Source organism: Sinocyclocheilus grahami, unplaced genomic scaffold (assembly GCF_001515645.1).
Source record: "Sinocyclocheilus grahami isolate Dianchi unplaced genomic scaffold, SAMN03320097.WGS_v1.1 scaffold1950.1, whole genome shotgun sequence".
NCBI classification, from domain to species: domain Eukaryota; kingdom Metazoa; phylum Chordata; class Actinopteri; order Cypriniformes; family Cyprinidae; genus Sinocyclocheilus; species Sinocyclocheilus grahami.
The window spans coordinates 41053-66112 of NW_015507129.1; the positions used below are offsets into that span (position 1 = coordinate 41053).

Consider the following 25060-nt stretch of genomic DNA (forward strand, 5'->3'; position numbering starts at 1 on the left):
TTTGATTGACAGCTTCTTGACCTGGCAGTGAAGACGTCAGTGACAGTGTTGCCTTGCCAGTGTGGATGTGAGCATCTGTTAGCGGCTTCCAATTTCATTTTAATGACATAAAAAGATATATAAAGATTTTTTTTTTATTATTTTATCAGTATTTATCTGCTGCTACACTACATTGTTGAGATGATTTCTTAGGAATAGCAGACGAATGATTTCATCATCATCATCAATCATCGTTGTAATCAGGATACTTGCGGTAAGTTTTCTTGATTTAGCCCAATCATTACAGGACCTGGTTATCTACATACATTTACAGTCTTCAATTGGATCATATTTGCTTTGATTAGTTCATATTTTCCCCCAGCAAATAATGTACAGTACTAAATGTACTGTATCTGACAATGACCAATGCCATTTTACAAGCTCGCTGTCAATCACTGCACTGTCAACTTTAGCAATGTAAAGCCTTTTTACCATGCTTTTCATAACATACTCATTCACTGTTTTGTAACTTATACTGTAACAGCAACTGTTGAAAGCATCATTGCCGTTTAAAACATATTATGAATTGTGAACATATTCTGTATATTATGTTCTTGTGCATTTTGTGAAGTAATGTAAATTATGAGAATACTGTGCATTACATGAATACTATGCAGTGGATTCTGGTATTTCCTGTCACAACATAAATGCATCCAAGACTTTCACTTTGATACTTCTGTATAGGCTATAGTGACAATAAAGAATGTACATTTATTTGAACTAAATAATATTTTCATTTACATTCATTAAAACTGGTTTATAAAAGTCATACTTGAAAGAGTTGATGATTGTTAAAATGTATTTCCAACTTTAAACGTTAGATGATAATGTTAACTAACTAAAATAACTAAACAAAATTATCAGCATGATAAAAACAATTGTCTGCAAGAAAAAAAATTAAGATCTGTGCATCCCTAAATTTATGAATGTTTGAAATGAAGAAATTAAGATTTAAATGTTAGTATTGTAGCTGCCTTTGGACGATAAAGTTCTCTAATTTAAATTGCTAGCTGAGTTAATTGATTTATTCAGTTTATTTATTTATTTATTGTGCAACCGTCTTATTTATTTCATATGTAATTTGTTCTATGTCATAAAGCTATGCAGTTTCTGTGTGAATGATCGATGGTTGAATTGGCTGCGATGCAAGGGGCACCAGCTAAAATCTTGCCTAGGGCACCAAATTGGTTAGGGCCGGCCCTGGGACACATACTAAATTACCTCAAAATTCTAGTCAAGTTTTCTCATAAACACAATCGGTTATGTCTTGAAGAGAAGGTAATTAGAAAAAAATCAAATGCATATTATTATGTCTGTACATTCAGTCTTAAAGTGACAGCAACCTATACATATCTGGCAACAACAAAACAGCTTTAGCAAAGATTAATCTATATTTAATTTATACAGTAAACACTTTGCAGTGTTATTTCACACTTAATTACATTTCTGTATCTGAATATTCTTGTTAGACCTAACTTTATAACTTATTATATTTATTTTTTAGCAGGGACAATGCAGAATAACATTGCAGATGCTCTACATTCAGGCTTATAGCCAATGGCTAATGTGCAGCCACAGTCCATGGTAAGGCTTTTAATTATTTTAAAATAATATAAAAGCAATTCAGGTTTGTTCTGATGGTTTTACAAAGCCTCTTTACATGCACATCGAATTTTAATTGAGAATCCAAAATAACACCTAAAAATTAAAAATCACTAACTGTTTCTATTACCCTTTGGTCAATCATAATCGTAAAACCACTCATGTCTTTCCTTCTGATCGAGAAACAAGCAAAAAAAAAAATTTATGATTTATTAAGGAAATCCCATCCAATAATTTAACTAGATTTATGATTTCAGACTTCCTCAATGACTTTTCTTCTTTTTTGATTAGCTATTCAGAGTTTTTTCTATTTGCTATAGTAATTTGCTTTTCCTTTTTTGTGCACCAATTTTGCTGCTTAATGTTTAACTAAACTTGACCCTCTGAAGAAGTGCTGAATGGTTTGTGCTGTTTTTCCTCACTGGGGCTGATTTGGAGCATCTTCCAAATTAATAAATGTAAAGAAAAATTAAAGCACTGCTTGCTTTTTCATAAAAATAATTGTGGATTTCTCTTCTGCCTTCCCTATGTTACACTACCTGACTCCTGAGCTACTCCTGCCATTTGTCCCTGTTGAAACCATTCATGCTGTAAGATCTCCTCTAAAGTTGCTCTCTCTGCAGGATCACGAGTCAGGCACCGGTTTATCAAATCCTGGCATTCTGGTCAAGTTTTCACAAGAGAGCTGGTTAGTTACGTATGTCACGCTAACGTTGAGATGTATGAAAATTTGTTTAACAATTCTATAGTCTTTGTGTTACTGGTAGTTATCAGTTCACTTACCTCTGGATAATGTGTGGTCGATCGTCACATTGGCTATCATTCTGTCAAATGCAGTCTTAAAAGGCTTATTTCCAGTGACCATTGAGTAAAGCACGGCGCCCAGACTCCAGACTGTTGCTGGGCCTGCGTGATATTCACTTGGGTACTCAGGTGGGCGGCAACCTCCTGTTCATTGAAGCAAGAGATTTTTACATTGAACAAGCATTTTATTTTTCTGTTTTTACATATCTATTCTTATAAATAGTAAACACATCATATGATCATTAAATCAGTACACAGGAGACTGAAATCTTATTAGAGCTTATTGTAAGCGTTAAGACAAAAAGCCAACTCACCTAAATGTCCATTTTCAAAGCCAGAAGGATTGACGAGGCAACTGCCACCAAAGTCTATTAATTTGAGTTCCATCGTCGATGTATTGACCAGCATGTTGTCTTCTTTGATGCTGCAATGGAAGACCTCCCGGTCAAGACAGTGCTTTGCTCCGAGGACTGCTTGGATCATCAGGCCACATGCCAGTGATTCATTTAGTCGTGGCCTGTTGTCATTGAGGAATCTGCGCAAACTCTTGCAGGAACATGGATACTCCAGGATGAGGATGTAATCATCTTCCTCTTCAAACCATTCCAGCATATACACTATGTACTGACTTAGTGGGGGCTGTTTCATCACCAGATTTATAGCCACTTCTTCAAACACTGGCTCAAAACATCCAAGCTAGAAAAACAAAATCAATAAAAAGTTAGTTCACTATGGGTATGTTTAGCCGCTTTTCCACCATCGGGCTGAACAGCTCTAAGAACAATAAAGAACGGTTCCAGTAATGTTTCCACGAGCTCGGGTCAGTGGTGGAAAAGCAGATTTTGATTTTCTCACAAACTTGTATTTAGATAAATTTGATTCATTTAGATATATTTATAAAGTTTTGCCAACTTACAATTTTTATATTATTGTCACTTGTCCTCTTTGGAATAAATTTGATGGCGACCTGCAAAATAATAAAAAAAGGATAAACAAAAAAGGGTAAAAAGCATGGGTAAATCAATCATATTAATTAATTAATTTATATTAAAGACTGAATATTCTCATTAACACAATTTTTGTAATTATTTAAAACATGTTTTGATTAAAGCACTCATCATATTTGGCATATTTGGTGAATACAGCAAAAGTGATTGTACCTTCTGGCCATCAGATTTCCGGATCCCCTCATACACAGAGCCATTGCCTCCTTTTCCAATTAACCTTCCCCATTCATAAAGTTCACCAAATGGAACTGCAAAAATACAAAAAGAGCATGTTAATTTACATGGACTTCAGTAGCAGTAGTGGGTGTGAATTGGCAGACAAAATAAACACATCTAGTACAAATCAGCTACCTGGAGACTAAATATGGATGATGTTATGTAAAAGTAAAGGGCATGATAATCAAGTTCTAATCAAGTAATCTAGGAAAAAAATAATACTTGGATCAAGTACTATATTTATCAGTTATATCTGGAATGAGGTATCAGGTATCTGACATACAACAAATGTGTAAACAAATGTGTGGGAAGTCGTGGCCTAATGGTTAGAGAGTCGGACTCATAACCCAAAGGTTGTGGGTTCGAGTCTCGTACCGGCAGGAATTGTAGGTGGGGGGAGTGAATGTACAGCGCTCTCTCCCACCTTCAATACCCCCGTGAACCCCCAACTGCTCCCCGGGCGCCGCAGCATAACTGGCTGCCCACTGCTCCGGGTGTGTGTTCACGGTTTGTGTGTGTTCACTGCTGTGTGTGTGCACTTTGGATGGGTAAATGCAGAGCACTAATTCCGAGTATGGGTCACATGTCACGTCACTCACTTCACTTTGAAATATTTAACTAGACACAGGTGTAAAAACTAATATGTGCAAGAACAAGAAATGCAAGCAGAAAAACATTTACGAGTAGCTGGAGGGATGTATGGAACTGGATCTCCAATGCGTCTTCTTCGCCTGAAAGCACTCTGGACAGGCCAAGGTGGCAATGTACGAGGAACAACTGGATTCTGCAGAGCCGTGGGCATGAGGACAGATGGACCCGGATGAGGATCATCTGGATCCTGCAGAGCCATTGATTTAAGTTTGGATTGATCTGATTGAGGATCGGTTGGAACCTGTTGAGCCACTGGCTTGAGAACAGATGGATCTGGCTGAGGGCCCACTAAATTTGTGTTAGGCTGTGGTGGAAGAGGACCCACTTCATTGTATTGTGTTGCACTTTTTACAGTCTGCCACATTCTTTTAAATAAACCCACTGATGCCTTTCTTCTTCTGCCTTTTTTCAAAAGAAAAAAATGAAACAGAGAAACACAAGAGTTAGAAATTACCAACAGATTTCAGAAGTCAAATATTAAAGCTAGACTTCAAGAAAAAATATACATATATTTTTGAACACCAAAACTAACAACCATGCTAGCGGGGAGAAAGGAAGTCTTGGAAGTCTGAGTAGTATTCCATTTCACCAAAGGCTTGTAGTAAACACTGCTGTACACAACTTAAAGGTGCAGTCCGTAACTTTTTTGCGTTCAAAATTTACTAAATTTATATATTAAGCGATTACACCATGAAACCATTTTCCAAACCGTGTTTTTGGCTTGGGCTGAATCACTACGGTACTACGGTAAAGTGTTTATATTCGGACTATTTAGACTGGTTCGGGTAGGTACCGCTGCGGAGTAGCCCAGTACCTGCGTGATTCGTCATAGACATAAATAGAGAGAAGTAGCTCCGGCTACAATGTTCTTCCGCAAGACGCACGCAGTTCTGTTTATTAACCGCTAGAGCGCCAAACGTTACGGACTGCAGCTACAAAGTACAACTACACTGATAAACAAACTACAGAAAATAGTTTATGAAAAGATAAATAAATGATCATCGCAACGTTTGTTCTTTCAATGTAGCCTACACAAATGATATGAACCCCTATAACAATGCCTGTTCACATTATATTTTCCAACTACTATATTATATATTTATTTCACAAAATTAAGTTGAAATGTAAAGACTGCCTGTTGGTCTATTCTCCATATCGCTTGAAAAGCTTGTGCTCACACTGAAGCGTTGTAAAAGTCGCTCTATGGGCAAACTTGGAGTGTTTTCTCAGGTGATAATCTTCTTGGTGATCACTCAATCTACCAGCGTTCATCTACACGGCACAACTCCTGGCACTGTGACGTCATGGAATCGTTCTTCTTTTTCCAAAGCATTTTTTTTAAACAATGCATTATGGGGGACTTGCTTTTATGCTTATACTTATTTATTTATTTAAGTTAAAGGGACACAAAGCATCGTATATCAAGAAGAATATTTTATCGATACTCACACAATGCCCATCGGCAGAGGGTGAACCAACTCTACGGAAAGGCTAAAAGTAGCCTAATGTTAATGTATTTTATTAAATATGCATCATCATAAACCGGTCATTTTTAGGCAACAAGATATGCGCGTCATAAAATATTGTTAATCCTAGCTACTGAATTTGTATTTAACGCGATCACAATTTAATACAAACATTATTACTAATGAACGCTTTCATTTCCACGGTTATTCGGACATGAGTAAATTACATACAGAAAGCAAGCAAAGAACATTTACATGATCATCGAAACAACTTCAGTCTATAGTAAATTTAAGCACACAAAAACTCACGTTATAATGAAGCTAAACTGTGAAATGAATTTCATTCTTACATGGTACACATTTCTGCGCTTTGTTGTTTATGATGAGAATTTGCATGCAAAACTCTGGCATTTCAGAGATGACTAATCTGGACGCCTCTGATTGACCATTGCATTCATTCATCTCTTGCTACTTTGAAACCTTTTTTTACAGTCCATGTTTGAAACGATCAGTAGTGAAACGCGCAATAAAATAAACGTGAAATGAATTGAACTTCAAAACGGTATAGGCTATGTCTCAGCTGCACTTCTTCCATACAGAGGAATCTCTCGAAGAACTGCTGATTCTGAACCTCATCATCCGACCGTACAGTAGCCTACACGTTAATTCCTACGAACTATTCAAAAGAACCGATTCTCTGAATCGGACTTCCCAACACTAAAAAAAGACAGTTGATTCCCAACCAAGCCCCTTTACTTCAGTTCAATCAAGATAAGTACAAACAGCACTTCAAGTATCACACCCCTTCAGTATTCACGTTAAACAAAATAGTAGAGGTTAACTGTCACAACACAAAAGGATTGCTCTAGTTCTTGAGTCACAGGTGAGGAACATCTCATTATGCGCATGCGCATTAATGTCACCGCTGCCCTGGCAACGCAGTTTCTGAGACGGGAGCGGTTGAAAGCAAAAATGTCTGCAAGAGATGAAAGCAAAGTTGGGACGGTGAAATCTGAAGAGGTATGATAACGATTATAGAGAACGCAAACTAGATAAGTAACGTTTATAAACAGAGCTTTTGTTGGCTTGAGAATAGATAGATGTGTGTCTGTTTTGATTGTAATTTTTGACAGTTGGCGTCTGAGAGTCGTGGCTCTTTCAAGCCAACATAACTTTTTTGGCTTGAACTTTGTTCAACATTCTGATCGACTATTAACTTATTTATTGTTTATTATTATTCTGAGGCTCTCTTTGCATTATACCTTGCAAACAAGATTTCAAAATCTACATCTACTCATACATTCATCTCAACTCAACATACATTCATCTCAATATTCCGTGGTCTGTCTGAATACTGGATTCTGATTGGCTGGCAGGTAACGTTATGCAGTAAAACCCGTTTAAGGGTCCTATTATGCTTTTTCACTTTTTCAACTTTAGTTAGTCTGTAATGTTGCTGTTCGAGCATAAAAAAAGATCTGCAAAGTTATGAAGCTCAAAGTCCACTTCAAAAGGAGATATTTTATTTAACAGAAATCACTTTTCAAAAACTACAACGAACTAAAAAGCTAAGTTTGGACTAAAAAGCATATTTTCCGGGATTTGTGATATCACAAATATCGACGAATGGGACGAGATCTGGTTGAGCTGCACTAGAGAAGGCAACAAGTGTTATCACTATGTCGGAGACACGCTAGCTTTCCCAAGGCAGACGAACTTAGAGTGGTTACAATCATCCGGGTTTAAATCACACTCAAATTGATTTGATTTTGATGCAATATTTACACTGAAGCTCTTAGGCGGCTATGGTAAGGGGCATGACATTTCCCGAGCAGGCACCGAGTGGAGCCAATCACAGCACACACTGGCCCAGCTAACCAATCACAACACATTTCGTATTTCAGAAGGCGGGCATTCATTTGATACAGGAACTATTCGAGCCGTTCATGCCAGACTGGGGAGAGAGGTGTTGTAATAATGTAAAATATGAGAAAAATAATGTGTTTTTCGAACAACCTAGTAAAAGACGTACTAGCCTGTTCTAGTACACCCCCAAAACAAAATCAAGACTTTGTAAAAGAGCATAATAGGACCCCTTTAATGCACAGGTAGTTTCAAGTCGGTTTAATCACCGTTCCATATTAATGCGCTGCTTTAATTGATGTACACAAACACATCACTCGCACACGCACACACACACACACACAGAGAGAGAGAGAGGTCGGAGATCGATCGTAGATTGCGCTGCACACACACATAAACTTGTTGTCAACGCTTCCCCGCGATTTTTATTAATAAAATAGCATAGATACTAGATCGCTACATTCTATTCCTCAACAGCGAGGTGATAAAATTGCTGTTTTTGAAGTAATTAATTGTTTGCAGACAACTGTCATCTCTCTCTCTCTCTCTCTCTCTCTCTCTCGATAATTAATTGAAATAAATGCTATAATTCATTCAAATAAATGTGATCTTACAGCACTATTTCATCTCTGTGTCTGATTTGATGCGGGAAGAATGTTAGAGTTAACGAACCGTACCTGACGAAAATAACTGTCATTTTTACCCTTCCAGTAAAATATTGCGCTGCAAAGAGCAAAACTACTTTTAACTTGGCAAATAACGTCTTGGCCTCCACGTCGTGCATTTCAAATCCTTTAACGCACGGCAAGCCGTTGATTATCCCTTACATATCTGACAGTTACGGTATATCTGGAAGTTGGGATTTCAGATACTCTATCCACCTTTTTCTTCAACGCGGAAGTAAGCCTATGGGTGAGACTTCCGGTTCATTAGCCGCTATAGGTAAATAACGAGGAGAATAACAACGTGCAGTAAACGGTAAAACTGTTTGCACTACAAACCAGTGTGTTCATAATTTCAGATAATTCATTGAAATAATATGATAAGACACACCAACTTTCAATATCAAGCAGCAAAACGAACTGTTTTGCTCAGCTAAAAATAGCTGGAAGGAGTGGACGCAGATGAGACCGGAAGCCAGGCCCATATAATTTACAAATGGCCGCGCCCATTTTTACGACAAGAAAAAGGTGGATAGCAGCGGAAGAGTCTTGGTCCTATGGGTTACATTACTGCTATTACTATTAATTATTACTATTAGGCTACATTACAACACTATTTGCTTTTTGTTTTGCAGGACAAAGCAACTCAAACCAGTCCACCAAAGTCCACCAACTTCGCCAACTTCAGTGCTACAGCCAGCCAGGTGAGAAAAACGTTTAATTTGCTGGTGAATTATTTTGATCAAAATGTTGTGTTAGACCTGCAGCAAAACAAAACTATGTATTACGGTGAATATGGACACATACAATGTTAGCATGCCCTGCTCTTTCTGCAGTGGGAAATCTATGATTTTTACCAAGAGGAAATTAAGAGGCGGGACAAATCAAGTCATCAGTCCATAAAGGAGGAAGAATTTGAAGATTCACAAATTAAGGTTGTGTTGTAACAAAGTGCATACACTTTCATCAAGAAAATGACTTCTCTTTTTAACAAATCCCCTCTTGTGCTTATAGACTCATGATATAGCCCATCTGGCTGGGCTGGCCAGGTACGTGGAGGGTAAGGTGTTTCACAGAGCATATGCAGACATTTTATATGGTAATTATAAGAAATTATTTATTTTCACTGCTACACCCATAATTTTAGATTACAGACAGATGGACAGATATTAAAAAGAGCATGTATTTTTCTTATGTAAATGTCTTTATATCCAACCCCAGATATCAAGCATTTTGAGGATGCATCTGATGAATTCAGAGGAGAGAAGGGCACTCTGCTCCCTTTGTGGAAATTCGAGTATGATAAAGCAAAAAGTCTGTCTGTGACTGCCCTCTGCTGGTGAGTTTAACACTGTATTAAAAAATGCAGTCATAAGTTAAATAAAAATCACTTCTTTGAGTGGCATTTTTATTTTTTTTATTTCTAGGGATCAAAAACACAATGATTTGTTTGCTGTTGGTCTTGGGTCACGTAAGTTTACTATTTACCATATACAAGCAATCATTTGTAATTTAAATGGCTCTGAAATGTGTTACATCTTTCCCTTTCAGATGAATTTACACAGCAGGGGGGTGGCATGCTTGTCTTGTACACCCTGAGGAACCCCAATTACCCAGAATTCATCTTTAACACGGCCTCAGGCGTAATGTGTGTAGATATCCATGAGCATCTGTCCCACCTGGTGGCTGTAGGTTTGTATGACGGCTGTGTTGCAGTATATAACCTAAGGAAAAAGAGTGATGAGCCCTTTTGGAACAGCAGAGCCAACCCTGGCAGACATAAAGGCGCTTTGACACAGGTATGGATGAGGATGTGACCATGGAGTCAGTTAAAACAATTCTGGTAAACTTTCACTACCTAAAGTATGATATGACAGTGGACCTGTATGTTTAATACAATGTTCAGAATAGTACCATTCTACTCTTATAGTTCTGTAATTTGGAGTAAATGCAGTACTGTCTACTGTGCCTACTATCTACGTACATATTTACCAAATTGTGCAATACACAACCAGAGCATGCTCTGTAGTGTGTTCTGATCCCACAATACAGTGCAAACCTACTATATAATATACTATTGTTTTAAAATACTTGCATAAATATACACTCCTGTGACACTTGGCTGATAAGAAAGTCTTGGCTGTACTGTGTTTTGTTCAGTGTTGGGGGTAATATATTACAAGTAACGCAAGTTACAAAATCAGATTAATTTTTTCAAGTAACTAGTAAAGTAACGCATTACTTTTTAATTTACAAGAGAATATTTGAGTTACTTTTTCAAATAAGTAACGCAAGTTACTTTTTTTCAATGTATTGATTGACAGCTCTCCTGTCCCCATATTGAGAGAAATCAGAAGATGTTACTGTAGTTCAAAATAAATATGAATATGCATTAATTCATCTCACTCACACACAAAAAAAACACACAGATTCAGTATTCCTCAAAATGAATAAAAATAATGCAACTCAGAATATGACGCAAACCTGCAATAATTAAATGTTAAACAACACAAATATCCTTTATGTATTTATTCCCATTCTATTAACCAATGTCTTTGCTTCTGACTTTTGATGATCCAGTTCAACCGTACTAATAAGCAAAAATTACTCTAGACGAACATTTGTGTGTCTTTTTTTATTGCTGAAGTGTGTTGAAATTTCTTCTTCTGCATTCTACTGTACGGACGTAAATTTACTTTCCCTTCAGCCTGAGGCTTATTCATTTCACTTTAGGTGTGAAAAGGCTTTTATATTTGCCAAAAATATAACTATTTTATTATAAAAACAAACAAGCAAGCCCTGTCCAGATTTAAAAAGTAGCGCAATTGTAACGTAACGCGTTACTTTCCATAAAAAGTAACTAAGTAATGTAATTAGTTACTTTTTTAATGGTGTAATGCAATATTTTAATGCATTACTTTTAAAAGTAACTTTCCCCAACACTGGTTTTGTTTCATTGTCTTCATTACAGGTGAAGTGGCAGAAGGATGATTTGGACAGTAATCACAACTTCATCTCTGTGTCTGCTGATGGACGAGTGGTGTCTTGGACTCTGGTAAAGGTACAGAAGGAAATATCTAAAGGTTGATTCTAAAGCAAGTCATTATTGTATGAGGTTGTCTGATGCCAGTCATTTGAATTTTAGCACGAGCTAGTCTTCACAGACATGATCAAGCTCCCAGTCCCAGACACAATTCCTGATAACCTTAAGGATGTCTTTTCCACAGGTATGAACCACCTTACCACACTGGTCAGTGATTACAAGTATGTAATACAAGTATTTTATAATGCTCCATTATTAGCAGCTTTCATTGCACAACCGATATGAGCAAAATTATATTTATAAAAACATGCAGTGAGGATGTGAGTGGGGGTTTCTCTCAGTATAAGGACAGGGGCCCGTCCGCTGTGACTACTGTATATTCACAATCTAGAACAGGAAATGTAATCACATTCACAATCACAAAAACTTTACCCATCCTTCCTGCACGTAATACAGATGTAAATATGATCTTGCCGCAGCTGGTATTTGCATTTAGCTTTGTATGACAGTGTTTCATTAATGGGTGATATTGAGGTTTGATGATAATTCAGATGACTTGTTAAATGCTCAAAGGAGCTTCTTATCAGTTCCAAATATGTTCAGGGCTGCGTTTCCCAAAAGCATCATAAGCTTAAGTACATTGTAGACCCATTGAAACCAATAGAGCTACGGTCAAGTTAATTTCATTTAAAAAATAAATTCATTTAGAAAACTGAATTTTTGATTAGTAATATGCATTGCTAAGGACTTCATTTGGACCGCTTTAAAGGCAATTTTCTCGATATTTAGATTTTTTTTTTTGCATCTTCAGATTCCAGATTTTCAAATAGTTGTATCTCAGCCAAATATTGTCCTATCCTAACAAACCAATCAATGGAATCAATGTAAATTCTTCATAGCGATAATCCACGTGCCTCAAAATACTGAAGACGGTTCAGGTCTACTTCCCAGTAGTCTGCCATTGGATACAACACCTCAGCAATCTGAAACAGCATTAGTATTAGGGTGCAGTCACATTAACTGTTGTTCAGTGAATTTTCACAGGCAAAATCCAGTCATTTCAAAAGAAATCCGTGTGATCAGGAAAGATTTCCCCATGCAGATTTTTTGAAGTTGGTCATGCAAATTTGCTGTGTTGATCGACAGAAAGCAGTAGAAAGTATAATGCAAAAGAAAAGAGATTACTAAACTTTGTGTATTCATCAGCATTGATTACAGTTGGTAGATCAAATATAGCATCATTCATTTAATATAAAAGCTCAAATCAACTGCCAGCCTTTTGGCCTGTAGTATCAATGCCAGAAACACAACAGTTGCCAATCACATTCTGTGTGTTTCAAAGCTCTCGCGTCTGCTTTGTGTGTCTGTGTGGATTGAACTGAGAGATCTTGCATAATCTCAGTAAACAGTCTGCTGTATCAGAATAGTAATACTACCAATCACACTGTAGTGTGTGTGCCAGGTCTCCAGCTGGTTTGCATGCTACACTACATTAGCATACTCAGTCACAGCCAGTCAACCTACTGCCCCATCAGTACCAACCCAACCAAAAAAAGAGAAATATCCATTCGCGAATGGAACACCATAGTGGCAGGATTTATTTGGAAAATCAACTAGGGGGAAAAAAAGTCTGTCGACTGACTGGGGGATCGTGACGACAAAAACAGCACACAGACATCAAATGTATGACCTAATGCGTATATTTATACCTAACCATGACCACAAATAAACACAAACTCCTCACGGATCAACTCGTATCCTCAGGTTATCTGTGTGTTTGTATCCTCTGAACTTTCGTGATGTGACATGGCCAAGTACGGTGACCCATACTCGGAATTAGTGCTCTGAATTTTAACGCATCCAAAGTGCACACACACAGCAGTGAACACACACACACACACACCCACACCCACACACCCACACACCCACACACCCCCGGAACAGTGCGACGCCCGAGGAGCAGTTGGGGGTTCAATGCCTTGCTCAAGGGCACCTCAGTTGTGGTACTGAAAGTGGGAGAGAGCGCTGTACATTCACTCCCCCCACCTACAATCCCTGCCGGTACGAGACTCGAACCCGCAACCTTTGGGTTACGAGCCCGCCTCTCTAACCATTATGCCACGACTTCCCCACGAGGTCCATAAGGGACCTTTAACGTAGTAGAATGAAGCAGGGTGAGGCTGAAAGCTGTTGAAGCGAAACGAGGCCGCTGAACGAGCCGCTGCACACGGCTCGAAAGCAGCGGAGCTTTTATTATGCCACAGTCGACCGCTTCCGAGACTCGAACCCGCAACCTTTGGGTTACGAGTCCGACTCTCTAACCATTAGCCCCCCCCTTTCTGCAGAAGATCCACCACATGACTCCAGAAGGCAATCCACCACATGACTCCAGAAGTCAAATGTCTCCCTGCACATCTGGATCATGCCATATCCTGTAGGATGCTCTCTTGCCTGGCAAGAGTGTATCCCTGCAGAAGCCCTGAGCTGGAACAGGAGTAAGACAGTGTGAGAGCGTCTCCAGGCTCTCTAGGACTGGTGCAACAGAACGGTGCGTTCCCTTTCTTGCTCTCTTTCTCTCTCACACACACACACACACACACACACACAATAATAGAGAATTGCACATGCTCCTCGACATACTCTCTCTTGCTCTCATACAGTAGAGTTTCTCTCTGTATCCCTACACTTGCACACATGGAGAGCAGTGAAGTGTAGAGCCACTCATACAAAGTATAAAGGGCATAAGATGGCATGTCTATTCTTAAGGGCCTGGACTTTCAAGATGATCTTGAAAGGACACTGCATTGCAACCACACCCTCTGTCTGCATGCATCGCCTGCCATTTCCTCACATGACACAAACACACCCTCCTCTGGCTGACTTGGCCGATTGTGTTGGTTCATTATAACTGGATTGGTGGATGAGGATGTTAGGCTATACTGTATATATATATATATATATATAGATTGATATAGATATAGAATGGTAGCTAGGGATACAGAGCTTTCGATAATCATCAAGGATAAGAGAAATATCAAATGTGACATCCTTGGCCTCTGTGAAACACATGAGGGTGAGTAATTAATGACAGAAATAGTTTATTTTTGGGTGAACTATCCCTTTAAAGAACTTTATGCAGAGTGGAAGGACGGATCAACAGTAGCACTTGAATTGGGGAAGGATTAAGGAGTGGAGGAGGAATTGGATTTATTGTGTCGAGCAAATGGGCAAAGCACACTGATCATTTAGATGTGTCCAAGCCTCGTTTTGGCATCCTCACCCTTACCTTTCCCCAAAAGAACAAGTGCACGCCCCTACCGCAGCAGCAGAAGATGAAGAGGTAGAGCTATTTTATGAAGACCTTGAGGAGGCAATGAACGTGTGCTGCATCTACCTCGTGGTGATGGGTGATTTCAATGCAAAAGTTGGACACTGCAAGGTTAACGTCAAATTCATTCATGACAGCCGTATGAGACATGTGAAGACCAACACAACACATTGATCCACTAACTCTTACATATGCTTAATGTTTATGATTCTTTTTGCCACCTGGATGTACTGCGCAGTGTTAAGCTGTGGCGATGTTTCCTTGGGATACTTTAGGCCCCATTATCCCAATATCACAATCCCTGACAGCTGTCAGATATCTGAACATTGTTGTGGACAAATGGGAACTGTGTTCCTTGCCGGTGATGGCCATTACCAACAGGATAATGCACCATTCCAGAATCATCAAGGAGTGGTTCGAGGAACATGATGGTAAATTTCTGTTAATGCCTTGGCCTCCAAATTCACACGAACCCAATAGAAAAGCGGGTTTGCACTACATCACCATATGTGTGTGTGTGTGTGTTTGTCTGTGTGTATCATTAAACAATAAAACTGGACAAGTAACTCCATATGTAAAATTTTAAATGATTTATTAAGCCAATCCCTCCCACCCACCCAATAAATTAACTAGATTTATGAGGAGCACATAGTCTATACATTTGCTCCTCTATTTCCTCCCATCATTTGCACTGTTACTACTCATTTTTGCACTAGTTTTCTCTACTTTGTGTACAAGTGTTTTTTTTTTTTTTTTTTACATTACACTGTCTGCTTCATACTTCTTCCAATGACCTCTTCAGGATAAATTTGATGGCAACCTGCAAAAGTAATAGAATAAAAGAAAATAAAGAGATGTTAAAAAGCATGGGTAAATGAATCATATTAATGATTCAATATTAAAGAATTAATATTCTTATTGACACTTTTTTTTTCAATTTCAATTATTTTAAACCTGTTAAATAAAGCACTGGTCTATACATTATGTATGGATTATATAGCAAGAGTACCTTCTGGCAATACAAGTAGTGGGTGTGAATTGGCAGACAGAAGAAATCCATACCATTATGTAACGTATGTAAAAGAAAATGGCAAGATAATCAATCAGGTTCTTTATAATCATATTTCTTTAAATAGGGAATCTAGAAAAAATAACTACAATAGCATACTGCTGTTTGAAATGTTCAGTATTGCATATTGTTTCACAATTTAAAATATGCAAAACACACAAAATATGTTGCTGAAATGCTTAGAAACAGAATGATATTTTCATTCTGTTCGATCATTCTGCAAGCTGATATTTTATTCCCTACTGTAAGAACATGGACAAATTAATTACAAGCTTTCTTACAAAAAAAGAAAATGATAAACCCAGAGGAATCTAAACAGAAAGCAAGTCTGAGCGTGAGAGGAATCATGTTGGATCCAGCAGCACCAGTCTAAAACTGAGAAACCCGTGAGCACTTTCTCTGTGACCAGCAGAGGTCTGGATGGGGAACAGAACAGTGGGTGAGGAACAACAAAACAACAACATACAGAAGGTAAACGGAAACAAACTGGATAAAATAAACGGAAATACTCAACATATGTAACATTTAAATATTTTACTAACGTTAAAGATGTTTATTGGGGTGTATATAGGCCTATTAGCTCTAACAATTCGAAAAACTGCTCTGGAATATTTTTAAAATTAGATTGTTTTTGAAAATGCTCTGTTGTGTACTTACACCACTATGCCATTTAGTAGATGAAATAACATGTTCACACTGAAAATCTTCCCAGAACCCAAAAACAATACAATTGAGGAGGAGTAAAATCTTTGGTGGCAGGTCGAGTGGCAGCTGCATCTGCCACGCAAAGATTTGACCCTTATTGCAATAATCGCACAGCCACATACCGGCAAGCTTTCTCGCACAGAACTAGTAGTTGTGCTGCCTGTAAGCAAGAAAGAGATGTTCATATTTGAATAATAGCAATAATTCCACCAAATTCAGTGTGAACAACAATGGATGTCACACAGCCACGTCCCGTGACCTGAAGTAGAGTAGCCTAATTATTCTTTTAATAAAGTGTTTTCATTGACATATTGCAAGATGTTTTTAACGCAGTATAAAAATGCAGTATCCATTTTTATATTTCATGTATAGTTTGCTGAACAGAAGTCCAGCTACCCTTTTTAATAGTTTAATAGTAAAATTTTTGTACTGTGGATTTTTCTCATCCAATAGTTTGAGAAGGCACTGCCTCCCTCCTTTACTCGTACAGAACATCCTTGGGGGTTAGTAATGTTTCAGCATTGTGTATGTTGGTAACATTTGTACTAGGGGGAAAAAAAAAAACCTGTGTAGTTACAAAAAAAACCAGTGTAGTTACAAATATGGTTGCATTAACTTCAGAGTTGGAAAATTCTGATAAACCACATACATGCATTATTTTTTATCCCATGAGGCAAGAATCTCCTTACTATATTGGAATTAATAGAAAATGTGTAGGTCCAACAAGTTAGTGAAGACATAACGCATCATATTTTGAATTAAGACGTTTAATTTGATTGAAAGACAAAACATCAAAGAACAACCCACAAAGTAGAACAGATGCCTTTTTCATTTCCTTAAAAATAAGACAAAATATGATGAGAGGACAGTCCTTCTCTCTGAGATAGCGAAAGAAGGAAACCAAAAGGCAAAGTGGAGGTGAAAAGGGTGAAGGTGTCGGAATCATCCCTCACACAATCCACTTTCAAACGCTCTGATTTGAATTTTCCCACTTCAAATCAACATTTACACAATGTATACAACAGCCCACAGAAAGAGGAAGGAAGGGAGGATATATAAGCAAGGGATAAAATTACATTTGTACAAAAATAGATTTTTTCCTATAGGTTTCTCAACGTTTTTAAAAGGTCCCGTCTCTGAGACGACTGAAGCGGTGACTGTGTCAGGGTCAAAGTTTATCCTCGCTAGTTTAAAAGGGCGAAAAAGTGGCTAAGCAACAGGTTCCTTTAGATTTTTTCACTAACAAGACATTTGTTTGAGGTTTTGTGAACATAAAATGATTCATAAGTCAAGGAGCTGGTATATGATCTTATCTTAGGGCTCTGAACTGCTGGTATTAGTCTAAAATTTGACTTTTTTTGTGTGTGTAATTCAAGGCTGAACACAAAAGCTTCAGCAATTAAAAACATTTCTAGTATCTGAGAATACAACAGTGCAATTAGGCCTGGTTTTAATCAATTTAAGAAAAACGCTTGGCTCCCTTAATAATTGTTCGGAAACATTTTAAAGACTGGATTTATATACTTTCATATTTAGAAATATACACACATTTACATATAGACAAAATATAGCTTTATGTTATAAAGCATTTGCGTATGCATTAATTCTACCTAGGTTATAATTTCTGAATTACTCCATTTCCAACAGGAGAACGTTTTTGATCTCAAACCTGAATATAGCTTCAAGATACCGGTGATCCAAAATATTCATTCATTAAAAAGTCTAGTGAAGCCATTGAAATTCATTTGCCACCAAAGGAAATGAGGGTAAGAGGACGAAAAGCTGATTTTTAGAAATGTAATCATAGAGACGAATCCTAATAAACAGCATCGACTGAAGTTGTTTGGGCTTCACTCTGGATAAACCATCTCGAGTGATCGAAATCAAGCTATTGCTGAAGACCCTTGTGAGACTGCACTCAAACAAAAACAAACACTGATAATATCACGTAAAAGTGCCATTTTTTATCCAATTAAATACTTGTACAAAATTCAAGTAATGTTGCAGCGCTGCATCTCCACCACTAGGTGGAAGTCTCAGCTCTCCCATTGCCTCAGTATTATTCCCTACCAGTACTGCTCCACTCCTAATGGCTCTCTATAAACTGCTGGAGACCCGGATCTTGGTCCTGGCGGTGTAACCTTGTTCACATGTGGTCTTTCGTTGCCAGAGTTTGAAAATCAACCTCACTATGGACAGTCTTTGGGGAGAAAAAAACTAAAAATGCTAAATGCATAGTTTAGCAGCAGCAGCATACACAAATAAAGAAAATGCTGAAGAATGCAAATTACAGACCCAGGAAACAGATGATACCCCATAAAAAAAGGCAGCTCCAAAAACACAACAATGGGACATGAAACATGAGGTTAAGTGCTTAGAAACATCCTAATGATAACACACATTTGCAAGACCTGAATGCATGAGGCGGCTCGTGTGAACGGCTGACGCAGGAGTGGACGGGGGACACAAAAGACTCGATATACCATAGTAAAAGTGACTGAAAGAGAGGTAACGGCACACATTTTGAAAAAGCATCCAAAAAAAATACAGGATACCAATACTGAATTGGCTGTAATAAACTGTACAAGTGTTGAGGTGAATTGGTATACAGACGAGACACAGTGGGACATGTGAGCGGCTTACAGGTGGCAGGATGTCCACTATAAGCGTCCTTGGTTTACATCGTTCAGCATCATGGGCTCTGTGAGAACAGGCAGATTGGAGTTTTAAAAGCTCATGTTTCGAGTGCATAATGAACAAGTGTGAATGATCATAATCCAAAACTCAGGGTGGCTCATTAGATGCTGGGATCTGCTCCCAGCGACCTCAGGAGTCCCTTCCTGTCTGATCCTGAAGTTACGTCATTATTGCCTCTCCCACACACCACTGATGATGCTCGGGGTGAACTGTAATTCCTCACTTGGTTCAGAGCAAACTCACTTCTTAAATGACGGTAATTACAAGAACATTCTATCAGGAACTGCCCGCTTGAGAGAAAAACGGCAATTTGAGCAGGATTGTAATCGCAAAAACTCCCACCAGGGGCTGAAAACACTATGTTTGTGTTAGAAACCCCGATTATTACCCGCATTACCATCATCTCCCATAAGTCTTTATGTGCCCAGACACGCCAGCCCAGGATGGCCCTATCCAATCCTGAATGAGGCTGATTACAGCCCTGGATCCCTCCCATAAGACCCATTGTATTCCAACGTACACGACCCTGCACAAGACATTCCTGCAATTACTGCACCTCCACTAAATCTATCGTTTTTTTTTCATATGCACCCATTGAAGGATAGATTGATACACCCATGTCCACTGTTGTCTGTGGGCTTGAAGCCCATTGTCATCTTTTTTCTTATGTGTTGTATATATATTTATATCTTTATACAAAGTATAAAACAGACCCATGGACGCCATGACTGTGTATTGGTTCTGAAAGTTCCTTTGCTCTGGGAAATGGTGTCACGTGTTCAGTTTCTAAGGGGCCTTTGGGGTGGCAGACCCTTGTGTCCCCCCGGCGACAGGAGGGCATTATGTCATTATGTCATTTGGTGGGGCGCCTCTAGCATCTCCATGAGGAAGGTATCGATGGGCGTGTCCCCTATGAGCTTGAAGAAGAACAGATGCTCCAAACACTTCAGTCCAATGGAACGCAGGGCAGGGAGCCGCAGCAACAGCTTAGCAAACCTGCACACAAAAACACACATAATCAAACGCCGAAAAAACAAGACGGATGTCCAATTAAACTGACAGCTCTTTCAACTGTACTTGATACGACTCTGACAATCTGACAACCTTTGAAGTCAGACAAGAGCTGAGAAGTATGAAGCTGTTCTTCAAAAAATATATTTTTGATCACATCTCAATATATATCATCCAGGTCCTCCAGGTAAGTGGTTCTTGTACCTTCCAGGTTGTTCAGGGTACTTCTGTTTGCAGTAGGCTTCCAGAGAGGCATAGACCTTCTCTCTCAGCGCCTCCACCTCACCTGGGTTTGACAGGCCTTTGGAGTCTGAAATAGAAGATGCATAACAAAGTTAAGTTTTGGAGTAGTGCTCCAGCACATCCTCCCAGAAGAACAATGCAGCCGCTAAAACACCACTAATGGAACCTTCAAAATGCAGAATTGCTCTAAAAAACGTTTCTCGATTCCTAACACTATTTTTTTCTCTCAACTCAATCTGGTACTCTGGAAGAGGCGGCTGAGAGGGAAAATGAGAGCGGTCTTTTCCCCCCACTATATAAAGTGAAGGGAACAGAAGAGAGGTCTGTCCTCGGAGAATGAGCAATGCGCTGGACTCTTCCTCATTAATGAATGGGAGACACTTTTATGCCAGTGACTGTATGTTTACTCTGGGGTACAAAGGCCAGTGTTAAGACAATCAAGAGTGACTGACAGGAAATTATTGGACATGGGATCAGGAAAACATCACAGGCAATTTTAATTTGTTTACAATATTGATTTTAAGAACTAAAGCTATACGTCTTTAGATTTTCATAATTAGAAACACATTTTTGACTGGTAGCATCACATATAGGGCCCTATCATACACCGGCGCAATGCGGCGCCAGGCGCGACGCAAGTGGATTTTGCTAGTTTCAGCCCGACGCAGTTGTCATTTTCACGTCCTGCGCCACGTTGTTTAAATAGCACATGCATTTGCGTCCCCATGGGCGTGCTGGTCTGAAAACGAGGTGTGTTCAAGCGCATTGCTGGCACGTTGCTATTTTGAGGCAGCTGAAATAGACTGCACCACTGACCAACAAAAACCTGGTCTAAGGTCTGGCGCAATATTTTTTTCTTTGTTATTTAAAGAACGCGTTAGTAACATGCTCCTATAGGTGGGTGCACAACGCGCGTACACTTTGCTTATTACACGCACAGGGATGCGCAGCAGCACACAAACATTTTTAAAAATGAACAATTTAATTCCGCCATGTAAATAGCGAATCCGCCAATGGCGCGAGCGCAACTGGCTTTTAAAGGGAATGGAAGATGACATTCTGATTGGTTTATGGCACGTTACGCCCAAAACACACCCATGTCTCATTAAGAGAATAGGTACAACCTTTTTAGACCATGCGCTGGGTGCGCCAACCATTTTTCCCGTCCTTAAACTAGCAAAAGTGGATTTGGACACACCCTAAGCGCAATTGCGCCGTGCGCTTTAGACCATGCGCTTAGATCATTAAAATAGGGCCCATAGAGTAGTACCTGGATTGAAGAGGACAATGGCTCGAAGGCACCCTAGCTCTGTTTTATCCATCTCCATGTCTCTCATCTTTGACACCAACTCCGTCAGCACCCTGAATATAGGAGAAAACACACAGGTTAAGACTGCAAACAGGTTGAATAATGCCAAGTATGAACCTGCTATAATTAGAGTTTCAGGAAGTCATGGTCAGTATAGAGAACATGGGGTCCCTTTTCTTGCCCTAAATGAGAATGCATCATAAAACAATATACTCCGTCAACTCTAAGTTCTATAAGGTATAAAAAATGTCTTATATATGTATATACTGTCTATATACCATATTGGCCCGAATATAAGACGACCCTGATTATAAGACGACCCCCCTTTTTCCAGATGTACCTTTTGGAAAAAGGCTTTTTAAAAACCAAATCTTGTTTTTTCTCAGTAAAACACATTTTGTCTTCAATTATTTTCATATTGCATATTTACCCTATTTAAATTTTTGTTTTGAAAGTATGGTAAAAACTGGTCAAATGTACCAACAATCACATTAAAAAAATATACACCATTAAAAAAAAAACCAGGTAGCCCATCTGAATTAGGACATTTAGGCTATCCATCTAATAGTAGCCTACCAAAATTATTAACAGTAGAAGTTAAATCTTACTGTAGTCTTCAAATCTGGGTAGTCTTACGTTTTAAAATCACAAAGGGAGTTTGGTCCCATCAGGCTAACCTGACAGTCACGACTCGTGCAGCTGTAAGGGTTTCTTTTGTTTTTACTCGAGATCTTTACAACACGCATTACATTATGTATTTCATGGCACACTCGTTTTATGCGTATTTGGCACAACCTAATGTTGTGGGTGTATTACTGACATGTCAAAGTCTAGACCCTGAATATAAGACGACCGCGTTTTTTCAGATGTATTTCCAAGAAAAAAACATCGTCTTATATTCGGGTCAATATGGTATGTATATCTCATCTATGTTGTTTTTCCTTCTTTTTACAATGTACAATTGTTTTGATTACTTTTATTTATTTATTTTTACCCCTTGTCAAACATGTCATTATAAAACTTTATGGTGTTTAAATAAAAAGCAAAATAAAAAAAGCCTACACTGCGTAAAACTGCCCCGATAGATTTTTATTAATGAAGGACACTGCAACACGATCAGTTGTCGGGAAATGAGACACATGTGGGCAGATATTACTACATTACTGCTTTGACGGACAGTGACTGTCAAATACCAATGCCGCCTCAATAAAATGTCAAGATTGGTATAACTTCCTCTGATTCAGAGGGTGACGTCTCCTCTGACAGTCTTGGCCTTTGTGTGACCGGGTGACGGCACACACACTGGTGCAAGGCATCCTCGTTCCCACTCTTAACACACTCTAATTGAATTGGCCGCCTGGAACAATAAGTGGAGGGGTGGAGAACTTCAGCCCAGTGTTTAAGTCGACCATCCACTTCATTTGTGCCACGGCTGTCACTTGCAGGGGACCTGATAAAGAAACATTATCAGGGCTGCGCATCTTAATGTGAGCAGCATTAACACTGAGATCCATTCTTCCAGAGGAGTCGGGTGTATTCTAATCGCTAAAGCAGCGTCTGGGGCGCTGAGAGCAGAGTCTTGAACTGAGTCAGGTGACACGGCTGCAGGAGATGTTAATGTCCAATTACTGTTATTACAGCTTTTTTGTTACAGTCATGACTTTCTTAATCAGTATTTCTGTTTTGTTTCTCAGTAACAATATCCTCCAAATAAAGTGTGTATAAGGCATGTTTTCAGTAAATACGTTGAGCCTAACATTTTAAGCATAAATAGGCTAGGTTTATGGTTTTACAAATGTGACCCTGGACCACAAAACCAGTCATAAGGGTCAATTTTTCGAAATTGAGATTTATACATCATCATATATAAATAAGCTTGATAAATAAGCTGAAAAAATAAGCTTTCCATTGATGTATGGTTTGTTAGGATAGGACAATATTTGGCCGAGATACAACTATTTGAAAATCTGGAATCTAAGGGTGCAAAAAACATCTAAATATTGAGAAAATGGCATTTAAAGTTGTCCAAATGAAGTTCTTAGCAATGCATATTAATAATCAAAAATTAGGTTTTAATATATTTACAGTAGGAAATTTACAAAATATCTTCATGGAACATGATCTTTACTCTAAGAAAATGTAATTTATGCTTAAAATTTTTACCCATATAATGTATTTTTTACAACAAATATACCCCAGCGACCTAAGACTGGTTTTGTGGTCCAGGGTCACAAATACTCTCATTAACAAACAGGTTTATCTTGTACGAAATAGAAAAAACTTTTTTACATTAAAATTGTATTATACAAATGTAAACTTAATCTTTATTGGTTAATATATATATATATATATATATATATATATATATATATATACACACACACACTGTATGCACAAAATATACATATATTTAAATAAAAAAATGCACAAAATATACATTTGCCTTAAGGTTTACTTTTTATCATTGCTATTCTTATGTAATTTATTTCCATTTTTTTTTTTACTTTCTTCATTAATGGGGATGCTGAACAATGCATTTCACAGTCAACAAGTGGTGCTGCTGCTGTGTTGGTGTGCATTTCATAACTAAACTTTGAACTCTGTAACCACTACGGCCCGCTTCAAACCATATTTAGTTTGAGATCTGGACAAAAAAAATGTAACTGGTAGCTTTATTGCAAAGCATTGTTCAAGTTTTTGTGGGCACAGATACAGAGCAAAGCCCTTGGCAACACTGGGTGTGTATCCCTCCATATTTTTTGATTTCATCATAAATGACACACAAATGGATTTCCTTTAACATTTTCTGTCTGAGCACTCAACCATTTCTGCATGACCTCTGTTGCCAGCGCGGCTGCATATTTAATGAATATCGATGTAAATCGATAGAAAGCTCGCTCCTCCCTGCCCTTCTGTCTCAGAGTTCCGCTGGCAGAAATGTCAAGGTTCCTCTTCTGCCCTTGTCATGAAAATTTCTAGTGTGATCATCTCTTTGTGTCACGTTTACCAAAGCCTCATATATTACAAACAAAAAATACAAATAAATAAAATTCATTCAATATGGTTTACACATTTTTAAATAAGGCATGTTTTCAGTAAATACGTTGAGCCTAACATTTTAAGCATAAATAGGCTAGGTTTATGGTTTTACAAATGTGACCCTGGACCACAAAACCAGTCATAAGGGTCAATTTTTCGAAATTGAGATTTATACATCATCATATATAAATAAGCTTGATAAATAAGCTGAAAAAATAAGCTTTCCATTGATGTATGGTTTGTTAGGATAGGACAATATTTGGCCGAGATACAACTATTTGAAAATCTGGAATCTAAGGGTGCAAA

At 38.3% G+C, this 25060-nt stretch overlaps 3 protein-coding genes across 4 annotated transcripts in view; 1 reads left to right on the forward strand and 2 right to left on the reverse strand.

Moving 5' to 3' along the window:
* Window positions 1-2000: 2000 nt before the first annotated feature.
* On the reverse strand, window positions 2001-5554 carry LOC107573458 (serine/threonine-protein kinase pim-2-like). Its single transcript, XM_016259889.1, has 7 exons — window positions 5498-5554; window positions 4350-4721; window positions 3606-3700; window positions 3362-3412; window positions 2760-3141; window positions 2425-2589; window positions 2001-2303 (listed from the first exon to the last, which is right to left on the reverse strand). The coding sequence occupies exons 2-7, from the start codon at window positions 4681-4683 to the stop codon at window positions 2167-2169; spliced, it is 1164 nt and encodes a 387-aa protein (XP_016115375.1). The 5' UTR covers window positions 4684-4721; window positions 5498-5554; the 3' UTR covers window positions 2001-2166.
* Window positions 5555-6685: 1131 nt separating this feature from the next.
* On the forward strand, window positions 6686-14855 carry LOC107573459 (dynein intermediate chain 1, axonemal-like). Its single transcript, XM_016259890.1, has 10 exons — window positions 6686-6805; window positions 8946-9014; window positions 9147-9245; window positions 9325-9409; window positions 9532-9649; window positions 9738-9781; window positions 9862-10109; window positions 11282-11371; window positions 11456-11537; window positions 14653-14855. The coding sequence occupies exons 1-10, from the start codon at window positions 6686-6688 to the stop codon at window positions 14853-14855; spliced, it is 1158 nt and encodes a 385-aa protein (XP_016115376.1).
* Window positions 14856-17226: 2371 nt separating this feature from the next.
* Window positions 17227-25060, reverse strand: part of LOC107573462 (retinoic acid receptor RXR-alpha-A) — a 91779-nt gene continuing 83945 nt past the window's right edge. For both annotated transcript variants that reach the window (XM_016259893.1, XM_016259892.1), the window contains exons 9-11: window positions 21677-21768; window positions 20368-20473; window positions 17227-20148 (exon numbers count right to left, since the gene is read on the reverse strand). In XM_016259893.1, coding sequence (XP_016115379.1) covers window positions 20001-20148; window positions 20368-20473; window positions 21677-21768 — 346 coding nt within the window. In that variant the 3' untranslated portion in view covers window positions 17227-20000. The remainder of the gene's footprint in view (window positions 20149-20367; window positions 20474-21676; window positions 21769-25060) is intronic.

Excerpts from the sequence above, each read along its gene's own strand:
- LOC107573458 (XM_016259889.1), bottom strand. The coding sequence starts at position 4,683 with ATGTGGCAGACTGTAAAAAGTGCAACACAATACAATGAAGTGGGTCCT. Across the intron at positions 3,701-4,349 it reads ATACATCCCTCCAGCTACTC|TTCCATTTGGTGAACTTTAT; the intron begins GTAAATGTTTTT and ends GTATTTTTGCAG. Across the intron at positions 2,304-2,424 it reads CGACCACACATTATCCAGAG|AATGCCAGGATTTGATAAAC; the intron begins GTAAGTGAACTG and ends AAACTTGACCAG.
- LOC107573459 (XM_016259890.1), top strand. The coding sequence starts at position 6,686 with ATGCGCATGCGCATTAATGTCACCGCTGCCCTGGCAACGCAGTTTCTG. Across the intron at positions 9,410-9,531 it reads ATATGCAGACATTTTATATG|ATATCAAGCATTTTGAGGAT; the intron begins GTAATTATAAGA and ends ATCCAACCCCAG. Across the intron at positions 9,650-9,737 it reads TCTGTGACTGCCCTCTGCTG|GGATCAAAAACACAATGATT; the intron begins GTGAGTTTAACA and ends TTTTATTTCTAG.